The sequence below is a fragment of the Siniperca chuatsi genome, linkage group LG10, assembly GCF_020085105.1.
Source record: "Siniperca chuatsi isolate FFG_IHB_CAS linkage group LG10, ASM2008510v1, whole genome shotgun sequence".
Taxonomy (NCBI): Eukaryota; Metazoa; Chordata; class Actinopteri; order Centrarchiformes; family Sinipercidae; genus Siniperca; species Siniperca chuatsi.
Window position 1 is genome coordinate 17,632,601 of NC_058051.1, and position 19,718 is coordinate 17,652,318.

The following is a 19,718-nucleotide window of genomic DNA, read 5'->3' on the forward strand; positions in this document are numbered from 1 at the left end:
CCTGTTTACACACAAAATACTGAGACGACAATCTGATAGATACAGTGTGTGGCTTCCTAGTCTGAGTCACAAATGTATGTGTGAATGAGTGAGGGAGTTTTTCCACACTGACACCTCTTTGGTGGTCTCACTTAGTGTTGATGATGCACAGCATGAGTCACTGGCTTAAGCATTTAGGCAATTCAGCCACTTAAAGGCTATCCATGGTAATAGTATGAGTGTATCACTCATACTAAATCCTGATTCCGGAGGCACAAATGTTAATCCGACAAAACACCATTCGTCTTCACATATTATGAATCACACATCAGCTGAGAGCTGAAAAACACCAACTGCCATCCGGGCGAATATTAAAGTATGCAAAAAAAAAGGAATTTGTGTGTGTTTTGAAAGGTATCACTCTTTGTAGACGCTCCCTCACACACGCCTCAGTGTTGACATTCTCAGCACACTTCCCAGGGGTATCCCACAATGCTGTGCTGCAGAGGCTGGTTGCCAAGTTACAGCGTGGTTTGCATTCAGCAGTGATGGATATCATCAGCATGTGTGAGTGTGTTCACTAGTGTAATTGTGCTTTTGTCGGTAAAAACAAAAAACAAAAACAAATTGCAGTTGCTAAAGTAAGATATCTGCATATGTGAATACAAATATAAAATATGAAGCTATATAACGAGGACAACGTGAATGCATGAATCAATTAACATCAGGAATCTTCACCCCAGAAGTATGTGCTCATTGTAAATCATGTGCTTGATTCTTCATGGGTTATTCATTTGAGAGATAGATATCTTTGCGACTCCATTCCTGTGTGCGTGGGTGTGTGTGTGGTCCCACAGAGACACAGCAAGGTTACACACATGACTGACTCCATAACTCGACTCCATAACTCGACTCCCTGGGTTGGGAGTCCCCAGACGTCAACAGGGATCTTGAGTGTGTGCACTCATTCACCCATTCCTCAATTCACCCTTCTCCCTCCTTTCTCTCCTCCTTCATATCTCACTCTGTCTAATTCAGATATTACTGTGTGTCTCCTACATTGCAAGGAAATGTCCCTGGGTGTAGAGAAGGAGATAGGAGGTGGCAGCACTGTCTTAGTGCACTGCCACACAACGGGTGGACGACTCAGTGTGAGACGAATGGGAGAATGAGGAGCTTCTATGTGTGTATGTGTGAATTTCTACTCATTTATTCACACATGTATGTGCATATGTGCCGTTCTGCTCATGTGTGGATTAAGACACTCACTTTCCCACACTGTGTGTGATGTCTTCCCCATCAAACTCACCACCTAACCCAAACAAAAAAAACTGGGCCACCGCTTCAGCTGTCCCGGCACTGGACTACAGAACTCTTGACAGGTCGAAGTTAGGGTCAAACATAGAGAGCACGCTTATGCACGCTTATGTCTGATCATCTTCTCAAAGCTACTAAACCACTCATCACTCCAACGCCAACTCGGCATATGTCTCTCTGATTAGATTGGCCAAAGAGGATTACGCACTGTCTAAGAGTAGATGCAGCCAGCGTTATAAAAATGCTATTCACTAGACTGTCCAGGGGCATTAAAGGGATGGCGAGCATGACATTTATAAACTGATAAGCTGATTTCATACCTTCATTACTAAAGATTTTCTGACTTCTGCTATTCTAAAAGTGAATGGCACAACCACAAGCAAAGTGGGGTCTGTATTTTTCAATGAACATACTCATCTTTTAAGTATATTCCAGTTGCATACTCACTGTTAATTACATACAGTATGTAATAGTGTTGAGTGTAAAATAGGCAAATACTTAAAAAAGACACATGAATGCAGTTCAACAGCAACACAAACTACAGCCTCCAAAATGACCATAAAGTTGAACTAGAGACCATCTTGCGATGGGATCACACCAGCCGTGACGCCCATCAACATGCTGACATTCCAACGCATGAGTACTCAGTAGTCATTATTACATGAGTACTCAGAACTTATGGATCGGACCACACCTATCTCCGAACTCGGCCTTCATTTTGAGCTCAACTACACACCTGTAAAGTTTTGTGACTGCATCTTGTACTGTTGTGATACTATCGCGTTGAAATTTTCCACAGACTGACAGACATATAAACACCTGCCAAAGTACTCAAAACAGCCTCTGTGGTAGTCCCCGCTACAGTAGGTGTCTTTAGGACCACATTTTGCCATGATGACACACTCACAAGGTGAAATTTTACCTAATGTCTTGGAGTGGATGAGAATGATTGAAAGTGGGATACAGTAATCTGCGACTTAAAATGAAAGTGGGCCAATGCACACTTGATCAGACCACACCCATCTTCGAACTCGGCTTTCATTTTGATCTCTACTACACACCTGTAAAGATCTGCCTTGATAAAATCTGATGATGAAAAATGATACACAGTCCACCTCACATTTATCTTTCAAACACCATCTGTGTACTGTCACACATGCATACATCAGCACACATACACACACATACTCAGACAGGAACGCATGCTCAAATACACCTCTCCAGAGAGCGACAAGGTCAGGAGGTCTGTGGTCTAATTGAAAGACCACATGGTGCTACAGTCACATTAAATATTCAGGTCTTCATTAGGGTCTCGAAAAGAAGATGTAAGCGCTGATTATGTTACAGCTGAGTCAATCTAAGTGAATGTAAGCATACAGAAAACATTCAGTTTGTGGAAAACTACTCTTTTATCATAGTCACTAAAGACAACCATAACCAAAAATCATGATTTGGCCTTATGTTGTGTGTTCAACCAGAGCCCTCAGCTTTGAAATATTTAACCAACATTCAATCTGTCTTTTAATCAGTGTGCATTTCCATTTTCTGTTTGTTGTCTTTCCTCCTTACAGAAAACGAAATCCTCTTATCAGGTCTCCCCTTCATCTCTCACCCCTCTCACTCTTTCTCTCTTCATTCCCTCCAAACTTTGCCTTCCTCCCAGTTTCCCTCCTTTCCTCTGCTCCCTGAATTACAGTCATTACGGTGTCAGCCCACCCTCCATGTAAATGCAGCTTCAGAGGAGTCTAAGGCACTTTATTTCTTTTTCTAACGCCTGCTAGGGACCAATTACAAAGCCACAACCATAGTCCTAAGACAGCCAGAGGCCTTTAAAGACTGGGGCTGGTCCACCATGAGCTCCTAGGCCCGCTTTCCACAACCAGCTGGTTGAAACCTCCAAAAAGCTTTTAAAAGGTTTTATTTGAAAACAGCTCTATTCTGGTGGCTACAGTTTTAGACAGGCCAGATCAATAGAATAGAGAACTTTAAAGTCAAGGCAACTGTTTGTGACGTATTATAACAAAATAGATGTATGAATATGATATGTTTTCTATGAACAGTAAAGTTTTAGGATAGGGACAAATTTTTATTGTATTGGCAAGGGCCATAGGCAGGGCAACTTTTTTACCCGAGGTCCACTACCAGCTGTGAAGAGAGAAATTGTTGCAATTTTCTCATTTCAGAGTAGATTCCATCTATTCTTAAATGCACATTGCATCATCATTTTCTCTCTCTGCATCTCCTCTTCCTTCTTTCTGTCCAAGCTGACTCTCTGACACTAAAGGTCTTTGGGCAGAAAAGGTGATTTTTCTTTAGCTGTATTCCCTCAGCTGCTTCACTAAAAGCAAATAATAAAGCCAAAACCTAGGTAAATGTATCACAGTAAATTGTAATCAATGTGTAAAGTTCCACATATATTAAATTGGATTAAAATGTCATTTTAATTTAACACTAACAATAAAATAAGCAGGGTACCAGTATTATTTAATTATTTCATGTGTGATGTGACAGCAATGGAGTTGTGTTTCTGGGTTCAAGGCCCTTTACAATTGCATTCTATGTGATTTTACAGATTTAAATTATGACATTTAAAAGAAAACAACAGAGAGCTGGGGATGTTACCACTGCAATGTTTGAGACTTCAGATTAGTATCTCATTGTTTTCATATTGCTTTATCATTTGAATAACTAACAAGCAACTGACAAGCAAATGCTAAAATCATAGCTGGCTGACAGGCAGAGAGGCAGCCCTTAAAAAAACATGTAAAACAACAGGAGAAAAGGCAGAGTGATCTATGACGCAACCAATTCAACAAACAAATGCAGTCTGATCTTTGGGAAATGGTAAACCTTGGAATTCACAGCTAAATGCTCAAAGCACTTAGCTGAGCATATTAGCATGTAAGAATGCTCATAATGACAATGCTAACATGTTGATGTTTAGCAGGTAGAATGTTTATCATGTTCACCATCTTACTTTAGCGTGTTAGCATTGGGGACCATGTATAAAAAGGATTATGAGTCATACAGTATTCATCCAATATAGATGGGAACACCCTCAAACTGGAAATCAGCAATTTATACCCATTGTCATTGTTTCATTTCAAATCCAATGTGCAGGATTACTGTCAAACTATCCTGATACTTTCTAACTACACTGTACATATTCTGTCAGATGTGTATGAGCTACGAGAGATTTTGGCCATTAAACTTTAAAACACACTAACTCTAGAATGCACATTTCAAAGCTAGGCAGTTGATCCCCTCCTATCCAGCTGACATCACATCAAAACGAATGATTCACTATGCCACTGATAAAGTCATATCTCTGAAGCGTCCACATCCCTTGACTCAGACTGACCACGACAATGCAAGACTATAGCTGTGGGTACAGAGCAAACCATTAGTCAAAAGGACAGGGAGGGGGTCATACTGGGACTGTGGCTTTTTAGGTCAATGAAGCTGGAAAGGAGTAACGAGAGAGGGATGGAGGGAAAGCGTGGGGGGAGGAAGGGTTGAAACTCCTCGACAGCTCTTGGATGAAGCTGAAATCAATGTGCATATAAAACTACCTGGCAGCGAGCTGAGAAGTGCCCCATTTCATCCCATTATTGACCCACATCACCCTTGCCATCTTCCTTCATCTTAACATCCTGAGCCCATCTCTTCATCTAGGAACCACTGTAGTCAGCAGAGCCCTGGGCTGAGACACACACACACACACTCTCTCACACACACACACACACACACACACACACACACAAAATTACACTACCTAACTTAACATGGCTCTTGAGGCCTGATGAGTAGGAGCGTGACAGGCATACATTTAGATAGAGAATGCTTGTCCCTTAGTCTTCATTGAGTCTATTCAGGTTCCACAATGAGGCTGCAGTAAATGCGTCTGGATGGCGAAAGTAGACATCCATACCTGCCAAAAGGGTTCTCGGTGTTCTTGGCCTCTTGGCGCCCTGACGTTAACTGGGCACACAGAACTACACTACAAGTTTTGTTCAGTAAAGGAGACAGAGAGAAAGGAAAAGTGTTTTTTTCTGATTCTGAAAAAATGTGCAAGTGAATATAATCTATGTTTGATTGCATAATGTGTGTGTGTGTGTGTGTGTGTGTGTGTGTGTGTGTGGATGTGTGTGTGTGTGTGTCTAACCTGGTGTTAGGTCATCACAGCAGACTTCTATGGATCCAGATGAGCAGTCACTCAGTTCATCCACTGAAAAAAAATCGCTCTCTTGCACTCGCACCCTGTAAACACATCATGAACACAGCCATCACATGTCTGTTACTGTGCATGCCAATCTCTTCAGTGTCACTGATTACAATCAAACACACAACCTACTATGTCTGGCAGTAGGAAAAAACTGACTTTCCCCGGTGTCACACTCATTTCCAGAAAACGCAAATCAAAGAAACAGAAAATCACTGATAATGCACAAAGCACCGCAAAGAATTTCATCATTCTAAAAGTAAAAACAAGCTTAAGAATTTAAGTTCTTGTCTTGAATTTGTCTAATTCTTTATCTTATAAAGTATTGTACACTGTGCATTCAATGAAAATTATTTTCTGCTTTGACTGATTCATTCTTCATGGATAGATTAATTTACCTAAAACACCAAAAATTAGATTCACTTATTTCTTGTTTTTATCCCACATTGTGAGAGACTGTGTGTGTGAGAGAGAGAACAATATATTGAGTTAGCCCAGAGGCTGTCAAGAGGACACTTTAACAATCAGCTCTGCTCCAGAAAACACCAAGTGTGTGTGTATCCTTGCACACACATGTATTGCTGGAAAAGATACAGAGGAATTAGACTGAAATGGCCACATAGTCCTCTAGGCTGGTCTTTAGTATCCAGAATGGGAGTCAAAGTGTGTGTGCGTATGTCAGTAGAGGGGGGATCATAAAGTGCTATAACTCCCTTGCTTGCTTACGACTCCCTCACTACAAGGGCGGCCCAGCTACTGCTCAACAAAATCTCGACTATATGCTGTCCTGGCTCCACAATGGTGGAACGAGCTCCACATCGACATCAGGACAGCAGTAACTGTACACATCTTCCATTGCAGACTGAAAACTCATCTGTTCAGACTGCACCTTGGCCCATAAAAAACAAATAAACAAACCTCTTTCTCTATGTCTTATTGTTTCTAAATGTAGCACTTGAAGCTGTTCAGCATATTTGATGAAGTTGATGTATTTACAATTTTTGGATTGTATCCACATGGTTGAAATGCACTTATTTATAAGTCGCTTTGGATAAAAGCACCAGCTAAATAAATGTAATGCAATGAGAAGAGAGAATGATGATATGATAATGACAAGAGAATGGTTTTACAATAGGAGTCAATAATTGGGGGCTCATGATGGAAGTCATGATAAATTGTGTGTGTGTGTGTGAGCGCAGACCCTAACCCTAACCTGTAGCTGAAGGGAGCAACAGTAGCCATGTTGACTCTGGGTGTGTGTGTCTCTGTGGACGCAGCCTCCATGTCTAGGCTTTGATTCTGCATATCGACAGCCACCTTGGACATTACTGGCACAGTGAATATGATCGGTGGCAGAGATAGGGGATCAGGAGAGGAGGCCGGACTGCAGTCCTCAGGAGTCCCCATCTCTTCGTCTGATTGGCTGGTGGAGTCACTGCGACCTCTGATGGCGTGCTCATAGCTCATCTGAGCGAGAGAGGGGCAGAGGTTACCGCTGTTCAACATGGTGGACTGGGCTGGGTGGTTTTCTGGAGGCTCTTCCGCTCTTTGTGGCATGACCTCACTTGCTGCCTGGAATACAGTGTTGGAGTTGTCTCCTCTTCTGAACTGGAGCGGTGGATGCAGGTTGCTGGTTCCCCATGTTTGGTTCTTATTGGTGAAGGTGTTTCTGTTGCGATTGCCATCATGTGGAAACTGTGACGGGATGTGAGGCGGGGCGGGTTTTCCCAGATCCAGGGTGTCTTTGGAGTGTGGTGGCAGTACCCTGCGCTGGGTTAACGGGCTACTGTAGGCAGAGCGAGACACCTGGGGAGCAGGTAGAGCTCCCATCCGCTTACAAAGCTGACTTTTCAGGCCAGGGTATCTCGTTGGGTCCCTGGTGGAAGGCCCGGGGATGCTGGAGCTCCGTGGGCAAAGTGAAGGAGAGTGCGTGGGTGTGTGTGTGGGTGTGTCTTTAGGGGTCTGAGTTGAGGGCCTGGGGAGGTCAGTGGCCCGGCGGCGGGTGTCTGCTTTGGGGGAGGAGGGCAACAGGCTGTGTGGGAGGGGGATTCCTGACGAGGGAGGAGCCCCGGGGGCCGACTTCACATTGACTCCCCCACTCATACTGACCTAAATGGAGAAACACAGGGAGAGAGACACCTATAATGAGTCAAGTTGAACACTGATGTTAATGCTCCACTTTCAAACTAAATCAAAAGCAACATCATGAGACTATCAGTCACAAACGTCCTTGTTTATTCAAAAGTTTTTATCCATTTTGAGGTTAATTACTCTGTGTTAAAATCAAATCTAAAGTTTAATCTAATCAGATAAACTAGGATTTGCTGTTCTTGATACAGAGATAGTTTAACATCCATGGTATGAGAGCATGTGAATCAAGCACATATGACAAACTGAGTCATGGTAAACCACGAGTTGAGCTTATTTTCAGCAAGGCATGGAGCGTCTGCGCAATCAAATCTGCCTGCTGGGAGTTCAAAACACAAAGACAGCTTCACACACGCACGGACACATGCTCACAGCAACGTCTACCAGCTGCTTTGAGAGCGTTATGTTCTCAAATAACTGATTTTCTCCACATAACAAATTCAAATACACACACTTGCACAGACTCCCACAGACACACATCATTGCCCAAACACACTGTTCACTTACATGTAACAGCTTCAGAGGAGGTACGGGATCGTCCTCACCTGATTTGCTTTGATTCCAGATATCACAGCTTCCCTCTCAGAAACACACAGCCCTCACAAGAACTCTAAAAGTCAGCTTGATATTCTTTGTGCCCTTCTGTTCTACACAAACCGCAGAGAGTGTTGGTCGAGTGAAACATTTCATGTAATGTCATATAATTTAACTACCTCGTGCTGCTCTGCTGGAGGGAAAGAGGAGGGGAGACTGTGAGGTTGGAAGAAAGGCAGGGAGGGAGGGGAAAAGGGAGAAAACGGCGAGAGTAGAACGAGAAGGACCACAGCATCTGAGAGAAACTGATAAAATTTGCTATCCCTCACAAAATGAAATAATCTCACATGACAGCTTTTGATCAAATCTAATGTATTCATGTCAACACATAAATGATCCTCAACACAAGATTTATAATTGTGCTGTCCTAATGTTTAGCATTTTGAGTTTGGATTACGACAGGGAAAGAATTAAATAGGAGGAGGAGTGAGGTCAAGTAGACTCACTTGGGACTAAAAATGTGTATTTCCCCCTTAGAACTTAATTTTTCCTTTTGTATGTGTACATGTGTATTGTTTTTAAATTCTGTTTTGAATACGACATAAAGAATTTAAAAAAAATTATAATTGTATGTATATGCAATGAACAATATCAAACTATTGCCCAGTCTGTGAAAATGCCTGATTATATATCTTTTTTTATTTTGCTCATCAGTCTGTCTATAAATAGAAAACAGTCTTGAGATTTTAACTGTGAAAAATGCTTCAGCTAGACTTTTTTTTCTCACTTAACATAACAGTGAAATCATGTTGCTGTTGCTGTCCAGATGTACAGGAGAAGCTCAACAGCTGCTCTGCTCTCACATTCAACACAGATATAAAAATATATACATATACATACACATATTGTACATTTCAATTTTACTTGCTTTGGAACAGTGCAGTACAAATAGATTGTATTATTATAATTATACACACACTCACAAATACACAGATTTAACACTTAACTCGACTTGCCCTTTCTTAAATAGCAGAACTTTTGCTGCCAGAAGACAGAAGCTGTCTTTAGCAAAGCAGAGATGTATCAAATTAAGCCGTTAAAGTCACGAGGATGAAATGTTGGATTATTTGACAGCGCATTTAATCGCAGTATTGCACACAGTGTAATGTGGATCACACAAAACACACACACACACACACACACACACACACACACACACACACACACACACACACACACATTTTCTCAGCAGTCTCAGTAAAAGGTCTGTCATTTTCAGAATCCCTGCAGCTAAAAGAGGTTGACTGCTTCAGCTCAAAAACTCAAAACATACCCAAAAATAACCTTTTAGTTTCTAATAAAGGAAAGGTTAGCTTCTCTGTAGGAGACCTTTCTTTCACTTACTTATAATATCAGACATACTGACAAAGAAAATGGAGACTTGGGTATTTTGCCAAGGACTGGTGCTCTATCATCGCTGACTCAATGCTAATGAAGGCCTCCACAGTAGCAGACAGCAGCAGTAGGTAAACAGAGACAGATGTGATCATCCATCCTGGTTTCCCCTTATTTCTCTCCCTAAATTCCTCCTCCTCCTCCTCTTTCCCATATCCCCCACCTCTGTTTCTCTCTGTCTCTTCTTCTCTCGCTCTTTCTCTTGGGAGACCAAGTCACTAATAAGCATCAGAATTTTAGTCTGTCTGATACAATTCCTGCTAGGATTTCCAAGAGCACAGGTGCGGTCTGGCTCTGTCTATCTGTATGGAAATTAGCTGTTCCTTGGGGATACTACGGGGTCAGACCAGCACTACTGCAGCCCACGTAAGGACATACCGAGGCGCAGCTGGTGGTGGGGCTGTCTGTGTATATATACGTAGAAAGAAATCAGAGAAAAAAAGAAACAATGAGACTTTTCTGTTGATTGAAACCAGCAGCTGTAAGCGGGTGACAAACTGACAAATCAATTTTAGGTCTGATTCCCTCACACGTAAGGCATTGTTGTACAGCACAAGCGTGTTGCATATGTTCTCTGTGTCATGTGTTCAGACTCCATACAGGCTTCAAAGACAAGATCATTCTGTTACATAAGTGCATTTACAATAGTTAGATTGTTGGTTTGTTGACGTTTGCACGGTAGGTCCAACTGCTTGTGACTTGTCTGGCTACAGAAATTAGTTTAAATATAGAAAGTGTCTTTAAAATAATTTTAAAAATCTACAGGTAGAACAAATGTGCAAGAAATCAAATTTCTGGTTTGGTTTAGGCTGGGGGTTTTATGGTTTGAGCCTGGTCCTATTGCAAAAATGTGTGGAAAAATGGGTTAGTAGTTAGGCCTGCAACTAACAATTATATTGATTCTGTATTATATATATATATATGTGTGTGTGTGTGTGTGTGTGTATATGTATATTTTTTTTAAATGGTAGTCCATAAAAACATCATGAAATAGTGAAAAATTCCACTCAGTTTCCCATAGCCCAAGGTGATGTCTTCAAATTGATTCTTTTAATTAACCAACAGTCCAAAACCCAAATACATTACATTTAAAGGGATATATATATAAAAGAGAAAAGCAGCATTTCTAGAAGTTGACACCAGAGATTTTCTGGCATTTTTGCTTGATAAATAAGCTAAGCGATTAATCAATTATCAAAATTGTTGTCAATTAATCAAACGACTAATCAATTTGCAGTAGCCATTTGTTAAATTCTACAGATGTGAGCCTCTTGGCTAATTATATAACATGCATTAGTGTTTCTGTGACATTCATAGATACAGACAATACTTCAGAAGAAGTAAAAAGTAAGTGCAGTTTTGGAGAACATCATGACTTTTGTCTTCAAATGTGTGGAAGAATGCTACTATAGAGCATTTGACTAGTCCTCTCAGTTATTCTGCAAGGGTGGTGCTGACATCTGCTGGATATTGTGTGCAACAGCAGCAGCAGCAGGGACTCTAATTTCTTCACTGATCTTCTATTCTGTCTAATCTATTTCCACATAGTCAGGAGGTGAACTACATGAGGTGATTACAGAGAGAAAAAGAAGGCTAGCGTGGCAGCCAGCATTAGATGTTAGCTTCTAACTTCATAATCATATTACACCATTCTAGCTCCTCTGTCCCGTGACACACAGCCTGAACTGAGTTACTGTACCTCAGATTAAAGAAACATGCATACCCCTTCTCTCTCTCACACATACGCACGCACCCTCACCCTTGTGATGAAAACCCTCTGACTCATTACAAAATCAATAACTGAGACCTCTCTGTCTGTGAACTGAAGGACATTAGCAGTGCCTGTGTGTTTGTGTGTGTCACCCAGTCTGGAAAGTCTACAATAATGAATGTAATTACCTCTATAATGACAACAACAAACCAACAGCAATAATGTGCTGTCATAAATCATCTTACAATATGCTAGTGACACATAGTGGAGCAAAGACACTATAATATGTGCTGTTAAGATTCCTGGAAAGGCACACTTTTCTTAGAAGAAACTGACAACAAGAATAAAAATAACAACATCTGAAGCTCAAAAACTGTTATGAAATGTCATGTGCCAGATCTGCTGTCTCATGAGTGGCTTACCTGACAATGGGGTTTTGGGTCCTTCAGTGTGCTGCTAAGCCGAGCAGCCAGAGCCAGCAATGGGGGGGTGTCACACTTCTCCGACGTCCCAGAAACAATGGGCTGTTTTTTCCTGGATCACTGTTGCATCCTCACCACTGCCCTCCCATTGGTCAACAGCGCCTCGCCATTCGCCGAGACAGGAAGCTGTGACAAACAGGAACGACATTTTCAGCCAATCAGGGGCCCCCGTACCCAGGTGACTCATTTTCAAAGTCACTTTCTTTGATGAAATCTGTGTTCTCATCTTTTGGCAGAACAATGTCATTTCACACACACACACACACAAAATGTCTGTTTAAACAACGAACTTGCTGTTTATGTTATCATGAGTCAGTAACTCAAATGGAAATGTACTTAGCCTACAGTGACGCGCAATGACACATATTCTGTCATGCTCAAAAATGCCACAACATAGCATTTAAGTAATCTAAAAACCTTGTATCTCCAGACTGTCAACTGCACAGCAACACAGTAAAAACTGTTTTGGTGTTAACTTCATCACAATGTATTTATGATGTCACACAAGGGATTAGGCAAGTGTTTCATTCACTGAGGATAACTACTTAACTGAAGTGAAAACATAAAAATGACCAAAGGTTAGTGTTACAAGGTTTTCAATGCAGCATAGTACAGCCACATGGAGACGTCACTGGTTGAGAAGTATCACATGATTTCTACAGAAAGTGTGAATCACTCAAAACCTGGGAAAAAGATGTGTGTCTACCACACACGTCCACTCCCGATGCACTCATCACAGAAGCAAGTACAGACAAACACAAGCACCCACACAAACTAAACAGGACAGAGCATAATCAGACTACCAACCACATAAACATCACCATGTGTGCACATGCAGTTTACCTCCCTTCTTAACTCTTCTCCAACACTCTCAACTGATCTTTCTCAGATGGACACACACTACAGTATATATGCTATGCATGCTGCACCGAGTCATACAGCCCCTATAATGCTGACTCAGGCCGATCACATCATGTCACCCCTGGTTACGGTATACCCCCACCTCTATCATCCCCTCTCCCCCTCTTTTCATCCCACTTAAGCTCTGCCTTTCTTTCTGTTAACCTCTCTCTTCCACTATACTGCCATCCCACCCTTACGCTGCTGATTGTGATATCACTGTGAACATGGTCATCCTTTAAAATATTGAGTGTTTGTATTTAACGGATCACAGAAACGTCCATTCGTAGTTACATTTACACAAATGAGAGAACACAGATTCACACAAACAAACAAGGAGAGATGCACAACAACAGTCAAAGTAACAAATGCATAAACAGAAATATAAAATAATAACCAATTAAAACACAAGGCTACACTCACCCTTTGCAAGCATCAGGATACAAAGCAGCAAGTGAGTTTGCCTCCAATCTGTATGCTGCTGTTGTGTCAGGCTCAGTCCCTGCTTCTGTCTACTTTTGCCTGGCAAGCCTCTGAGCTGCAAGCATGTGTATTTGTATGTGTGTGTGTGTGGTTCCACTCCACTATCACGTCATGCCGCTCTGCTGCTGCCGCAGTACGCCTGCAGCCGTATCCCCGCCCCTCTCTATATTTTTTTCCTCCCCTCATCACAATCCCTATCTGTCTCTCTTTCTCTCTGTAATGGACCTGTTGGCTGTGCTCCCTCCCTCTCTGAGGTGAAATATAAGCCCAGCAAAGGCAGAGACAGGCTGGCCCATTAGCTGGATGGTGGTTTGTGTGTGTGTGTGTGTGTGTGTAGTATACTCACATATGGCCATCTGTATAGTGTGAGTAATACATGGTAATTAAGCTGATGTAGCCACAAATGTGAAAAGCCCAAACCTATCATCCGGCTTTCAAAGTCTAATTGGTGGTCAGGAAAAGTAGGATGAAAAAAGACGGTATGCTAAAGATCAACTGACGACAAATAACAATGTTCAGAAACACACACAATTACACACATACGTCTGATGTCTATATCTGTGTCCGTACTCAGTGCACATGCCTGCATGAACAAGCATCCTGAAGGAGGAACGGCCCATCCATTACTCCTCTAATTTGTCCCACACCTCTAATGAAAGAGGAAGAGACAGAGTAAGAAAGAGAAATAAGGGAGATACAAAAGAGGGGAGAGGCTGGAACCAGGAGGGAGCGATGGAGAAATCCACATGTACAGAGTAAATCCTCTACTGACGTCTGTTCCCAGCTGAAAAATACAGAGTAATGATATACATCCAAGATCTGACCTTGAACTCAGCTTCGCCTGTCTATCCATCCACATAAACCACAGACTGTAAAAATGTCATCACATGTAGCCAGTCCACTCAAAACATCAGATCCAGTTTACAAATAGAAGAAAATGTTGTTTAAATATAACTGCAGTGAGACACACTGCTGGGATCTTCAGTGTTGCTGTGTGCAACATCAGGGTGTCTCACAGACGGAGGTGTGAAACTGTGAATTCATCATTCATAGTAACCACTTGAAAAGCTCCAAAGAAGTTTTTCATTAGCTATTTTGACTACTGGACAACAGATTTCCCTGTATTTATTCACAATGGGTTTGTTTTGAGATTGATCGAAAAGAACCTGGTGACTTTGCTTTTCAATCTCTGTTCTCTCCCCAGCCACTTTCTGTCTTTCTGTGTGCCTCAGTCTCTTATTCTCTCTCTCTTTATTTCTGTCTATTCTCTCTTCTCATATTTCTGCTGTGCTGGCTTACAGTTTGACACATTGACATAAGGGACAGTGCTGAATATTTAATGAAGATTGTGATACACAACAGGATCAGACCTATAAAACATGTCTGTAATGTGCTCTTTTTACAGTGTACTTCAGCAGCTTCAATTACTGTTTAAAGGGTTATTTCTGAGAATGTCAACTTGTTTTTCTCTTATGGTATGTGTGTTTAATCAGTCATTAGACTGAACCGCCCGTAAGGCTCTTTATAGTCTTGATTTTGCAGTAAAGTACAGCCTGAGAGCTCTCTGGCTGATCACATATTGATCAGATCACAGACTGCTAACACTTGGCTTGGTCTGCAAGTCTCTGCTGAAGAGATAAATAAATAATGGAAAATGTGTCCCCTCAAACTGCAGTATCCAAATAAATTCATCAACTGATCATCCAACTATGATAAATTGATAAATGCTATTAGAACACAGCACATAGCCCCTCCCGCACATACTCAGAACACATGCACACTGTGCACATACACCCCCTCCATCTTTTTCCCACACACATGCACATACAGTAAGTATGCCCTTCATGCTGTAGACCACAATCACTTAATTGCTCACCTCCAAATACTCACATTAATGTCAAGACCGCTTCTCTGTTTTTTCAGCTCCCCACAGGGGATTAAAATGTGGAATAACATTCCAAAGTCAGCCACAAGCACAAAACACTCACATGATCTGTTGCTTTGTCTCAGTGGCTCATGAAACAGGAAGTGACATGTAACAGAGGGATTATGGGTAGGAGCGTGCAAGTGTCTGTGAAGAGTGTGTGTTTGTGTGTGTGTGTGTGTTATGGGGTGGTGGGGTTAATGTCATAGCTAATTTTGTGATGTTCCCCAAGGCATGTCCTCCCCCCTGAGACGGACCCTGACAGACGCTGTTGTGACAATGGGACACTTGTGTCACTGTCACCCCCAGGGGCATCTGGAGGGATGCGGGGGTGGTGGAAGGGTGGGGGTACTCTAGCATGTTGGCTGTCTGAAACATGGGGCCACAGATGTGTAGTGTCACTGAGATGAGTAAATTAAAGGAAGAACACCCCCCCCCCCACACACACACAAAAGACGAAGAAGAAGGACTGATCAAGAACAAACAGAAAAACATAACAGGTTAATGTAGCTTAGAAGAAGTTACCAGATTCCGGTGAAAGTTTGTATCTAATTACCACACTGCTCATTCCAAAATGCACTTTCTCTATGTATGACTGTACCTCATGTGACTTCACTAGATGGCATCAGAGTGCCTCATCTTACACGAGGGTGTACCAGTTTGAGATGAGGCCAGTCAAATATAAGACTGAACAGATTTCACATTAGAAAGGTTGCATATCACAAGGCCGTAAAGGATGTTAATTGTATTGGGAGGAACCAGTGACACAAATTTATTTGTCCCTTCATTCCTGCTCATTGTTTGAGGGCCACAGGAGCCTATACAAGTTTAAACTGATTGAGAGACACCCTTGACAGGTACCCGTTCAAAATGCCACAGATAGACAGACACATAGAAGAACAGGGATCAGATGTACAACTACTACAAGCAATAACATTAATTATTATTATTATCTTATGTTAATTGCATTTAATTTGATTTAGCTGAATGGTAGTAGCACAGGTCATTCTCATCTGTGGGTGTTTTTCAGATACTTTCTAATGAATTCTGATAATATACACCCTCACAATGTACACTTTCATTACTCAGAAATTTGTTTTCATCAAATCCACAGTCTTGGCAGACCACTTGGGATACATAGAGCACTGAAGGCAGGCATACAAAATGGTCCACACTAAAATACACCTATTGGATGGACTGCCATGACATTTTGTAGAGACATTCATGATCCCCAGAGAATGGATCCTACTGACTTTGGTGATCCCCTGAAACAAAAAAAAAAAACTGAAAAGTGCAGCGTGCCAAAGTATTCAGCCCCCCTAAGTCAATACTTTGTGGAACCACCTTTTGCTGCAATTACAGCTTCAAGTCTTTTGGGGTATGTCTCCACCAGCTTTGCACACCTACAGACTGAAAATTTTGCCCATTCTTCCTGGCAAAACAGTTCAAGCTCTGTCAGATTTGATTGAGACTTTGAGATTTGAGTTTGTGAACTGCAGTTTTCAGATCTTGCCACAGATTCTCAATTGGATTTAGGTCCGGACTTTGACTGGGCCATTCTAACACATGAATATGTTTTGCTTTAAACCATTCCATTGTCGCTTTGGCTTTATGTTTAGGATCGTTGTCCTGCTGGAAGGTGAACTCCAACAGGTTTTCTTCCAAGATTTCTTCTTGCCACTCTTCCATAAAGACCAGAATTGTGTAGTGCACGACTAATAGTTATCCTGTGAACAGATTCCCCCACCTGAGCTGTGGATTTCTGCAGCTCTTCTAGAGTCACCATGGGCCTCCTGGCTACATCTCCGATGAGAGCTCTTCTTGTTCGTTCTGTAAGTTTTGGTGGACGGCCATGACTGGGTAGGTTTGCAGTTTTGCCATACTCTTTCCATTTCCGGATGATGGATTGAACAGTGCTCCTTGAGATGTTGAACGCTTGGGAAATCTTTTTATATCCAAGCCCCGCTTTAAACTTCACCACAGCTTTTTCTCTGACCTGTCTGGTGTGCTCCTTTGACTTCATTTTGTGGTTTGCTCCCCAACACTCGTCTTAACAAACTTCTGTGGCCTTCACAGCACAGCTGCATTTATACTGAGACAAGATTACACACAGGTGGACTCTTTTTAGTCATTAGGTCAACATTCAATCTTTCCAAAATTATCAGGCAACTTCTAAAAGCAATTGGTTGCATGCAAGAAAAAGGGGGCTGAATACTTTTGCACGCTGCACTTTTAAGTTTTTTATTTTTTAAAAATTTGGAAATCTTGTTAAATATTTCCTTCCACTTCACACTTGTGTGCCATTTTGTGTTGTGATGCTAAGAAAATGTATTTAAATTTGTGGTTGTGACGTGACAATATGTAAAAAAGTTCCAGGGGTATGAATACTTTTGCAAGCCACTGTAGATTCTTAGTCTTGTTTAATTACTACAGTATATCATTATCACTATATTCATCTGTATTGTGGATTGTGGTAAAACACTAAAAGTGGCACATTTACTATGGCTATATTTGTGTGAATCTATGCATTTCCCACCAGTTATGCAAATCGGGTCACATCAGCAACGTGACATTCAACACGTCACCAAATACAAAGCCATCTGGTCGTTCTTTTTGGTTCAGCATAGTCTTTGATTGGATATTCAGTATAACCTCTTGTAAATAGTGTCTTCCATGCATGAATAGGTGTTGTGACTAGCGCAGGGTGACAAATAAATTGTGATATGATTAAATAATGGAAGCAATATTGGAGACATATTCTGATTCATTTTGTAATATTGATTTCAACCATTTGACCCAGTCCTAGTTGTGACCTGTTAGTATTATGCAAGCAGAATCTGTTGTCACCTTTAAAATATGCCCTTTAAAAATGTAGCTGCCTTAAGCTAAGCTAGACTCTTTCTGCTTTTACAGTACCTGTACTGACAAGTTACACCAGCTTATACTACTGGGAGAAGAAATTCCCACCCAGACTCAATAACAGCACTGACAGCAAACACAGGAAACAGAGAGGAGACTGTCACAGATCTTCACAGGTAAGCACAGCTGCAACCTCCTTCTAACCGGTACTTGTTCTATCTTTTTCCATGTTATTCTCCAGGTCCTGCATGAATTTTTCTTACTGATAGATTTCTCTCTAACATAAGAACAGAAGAGTAAAATGTAAAGCTAAAGGAACAGTGTAAATTGTCCTTTTTTAAGATGAACTTTACTATATTCTAATTATTGAGTCAGGTAATCAAAATAACTACATAGCAGTTTACTGAAGACCACTATGCATTACTGAATATGTCTAGCAATAGACCTAAAAACAACCTCTTCTAGTAGACATTATTTCACAGTGGGTCTGGTCTAAAGACATTTTCCTATAATAAACTGGAAATCAGACTAAGTCTGTGGCTAAAGTCTCACTTTTTTTCTTTACTATTTGAGATTATTTTTCAGTTCACCCTGTTAATAAACTATAATATACTCTGTCCTAATCCTTGCAGGTTTCATCTCAATGGACATTAATCCATCCTACATTACATAACACTAGATTTTACTGAGAAAAACTTTTACAAATTGAAAGAATCTACTTTTAAAAGTTTAGAATTGTAAGGGAAACAGTATATATGTCTATATAATCAACCCAACGTTTAGTTAAAAGCAAATTCTTCCATTTTCCAAAGTCAAAAAGTCAAAAACAACATACTGTAGACAGAAAAGCTAATTTGCTAGCTAATAGTCAGATCCAGATAGGTTAAAAGTTAAGGAGCAGTAAACATGACTTTCTTTTCCTTCCTGCCTTGAGGGTCACTTGCAAGAAAAAACTGCAATGCAGCATACCTCTAAAACAGCAGCCCTGCAATCTGACATGTTTCCAGACTTGTTTCCACAAACGGTACGTTTCTTTAATCTAATTTTTTGTGTACACCGTACATTTCAAATAGTTCATATTTCATTTTCATGTTTTGCTCTTTTTGGTTCTTTCTCAGAATGGAGAACACTGTCAGATCCAAAACAAGCTGGTTGGCTATTTTCACAAGACCTTCTCCACAGCCACAGAGATGCAAACGCTCTATCTATTGTGGACATCAGACAATACAAGGAGGAGCAAGACCGAGCTTTAGTCACGTTCTACAAGAGAGACAATGTTCAGTGGGCGTCGCCACTTCAAAGTAAACTTAAAGGTAGTCACTGGTAAATTAAATAGTACTACTTTAACTAGTAGCAAAACCTCCACATTGTGCAGTTAAGTGATTTACGTAAAGAATGTGTGTTTCTTCACAGGTGATGTTGCAACAGGAAGTGGGGTCGACAGCCACATGATGTCAAGTGGATTCCATACAAACTTAGGTTAGACACACCAACAACATACACACAAGACAACAATGTTGATTCACACTGTTTAAAAGTCATGAGACTACAGACAACTGAATGAAAGTAATACTAACTTCCGACTATGAAACAGTAGATCTTGATCCAACTAATTTGATAATCGATTATATTTATTATGTCCTTTATCAAGAACAAATACCAACCAGTTGATGGTGTGATGATATGAGAATCTGCTGCTTTTCA

The 19,718-nt window shown here is 41.1% G+C and overlaps 1 protein-coding gene across 11 annotated transcripts in view; it reads right to left on the reverse strand.

Moving 5' to 3' along the window:
• Positions 1–19,718, reverse strand: part of LOC122882395 (neuron navigator 1-like) — a 106,237-nt gene that overhangs the window by 74,118 nt on the left and 12,401 nt on the right. For 10 of the 11 annotated variants that reach the window (XM_044209711.1, XM_044209721.1, XM_044209720.1 and 7 more), the window contains exons 2-4: positions 11,789–11,974; positions 6,732–7,627; positions 5,462–5,556 (exon numbers count right to left, since the gene is read on the reverse strand). In XM_044209711.1, coding sequence (XP_044065646.1) covers positions 5,462–5,556; positions 6,732–7,621 — 985 coding nt within the window. In that variant the 5' untranslated portion in view covers positions 7,622–7,627; positions 11,789–11,974. Of the gene's footprint in view, positions 1–5,461; positions 5,557–6,731; positions 7,628–11,788; positions 11,975–13,171; positions 13,259–19,718 lie in introns of those variants that run through there. The other variant, XM_044209712.1, reaches the window with a different exon arrangement.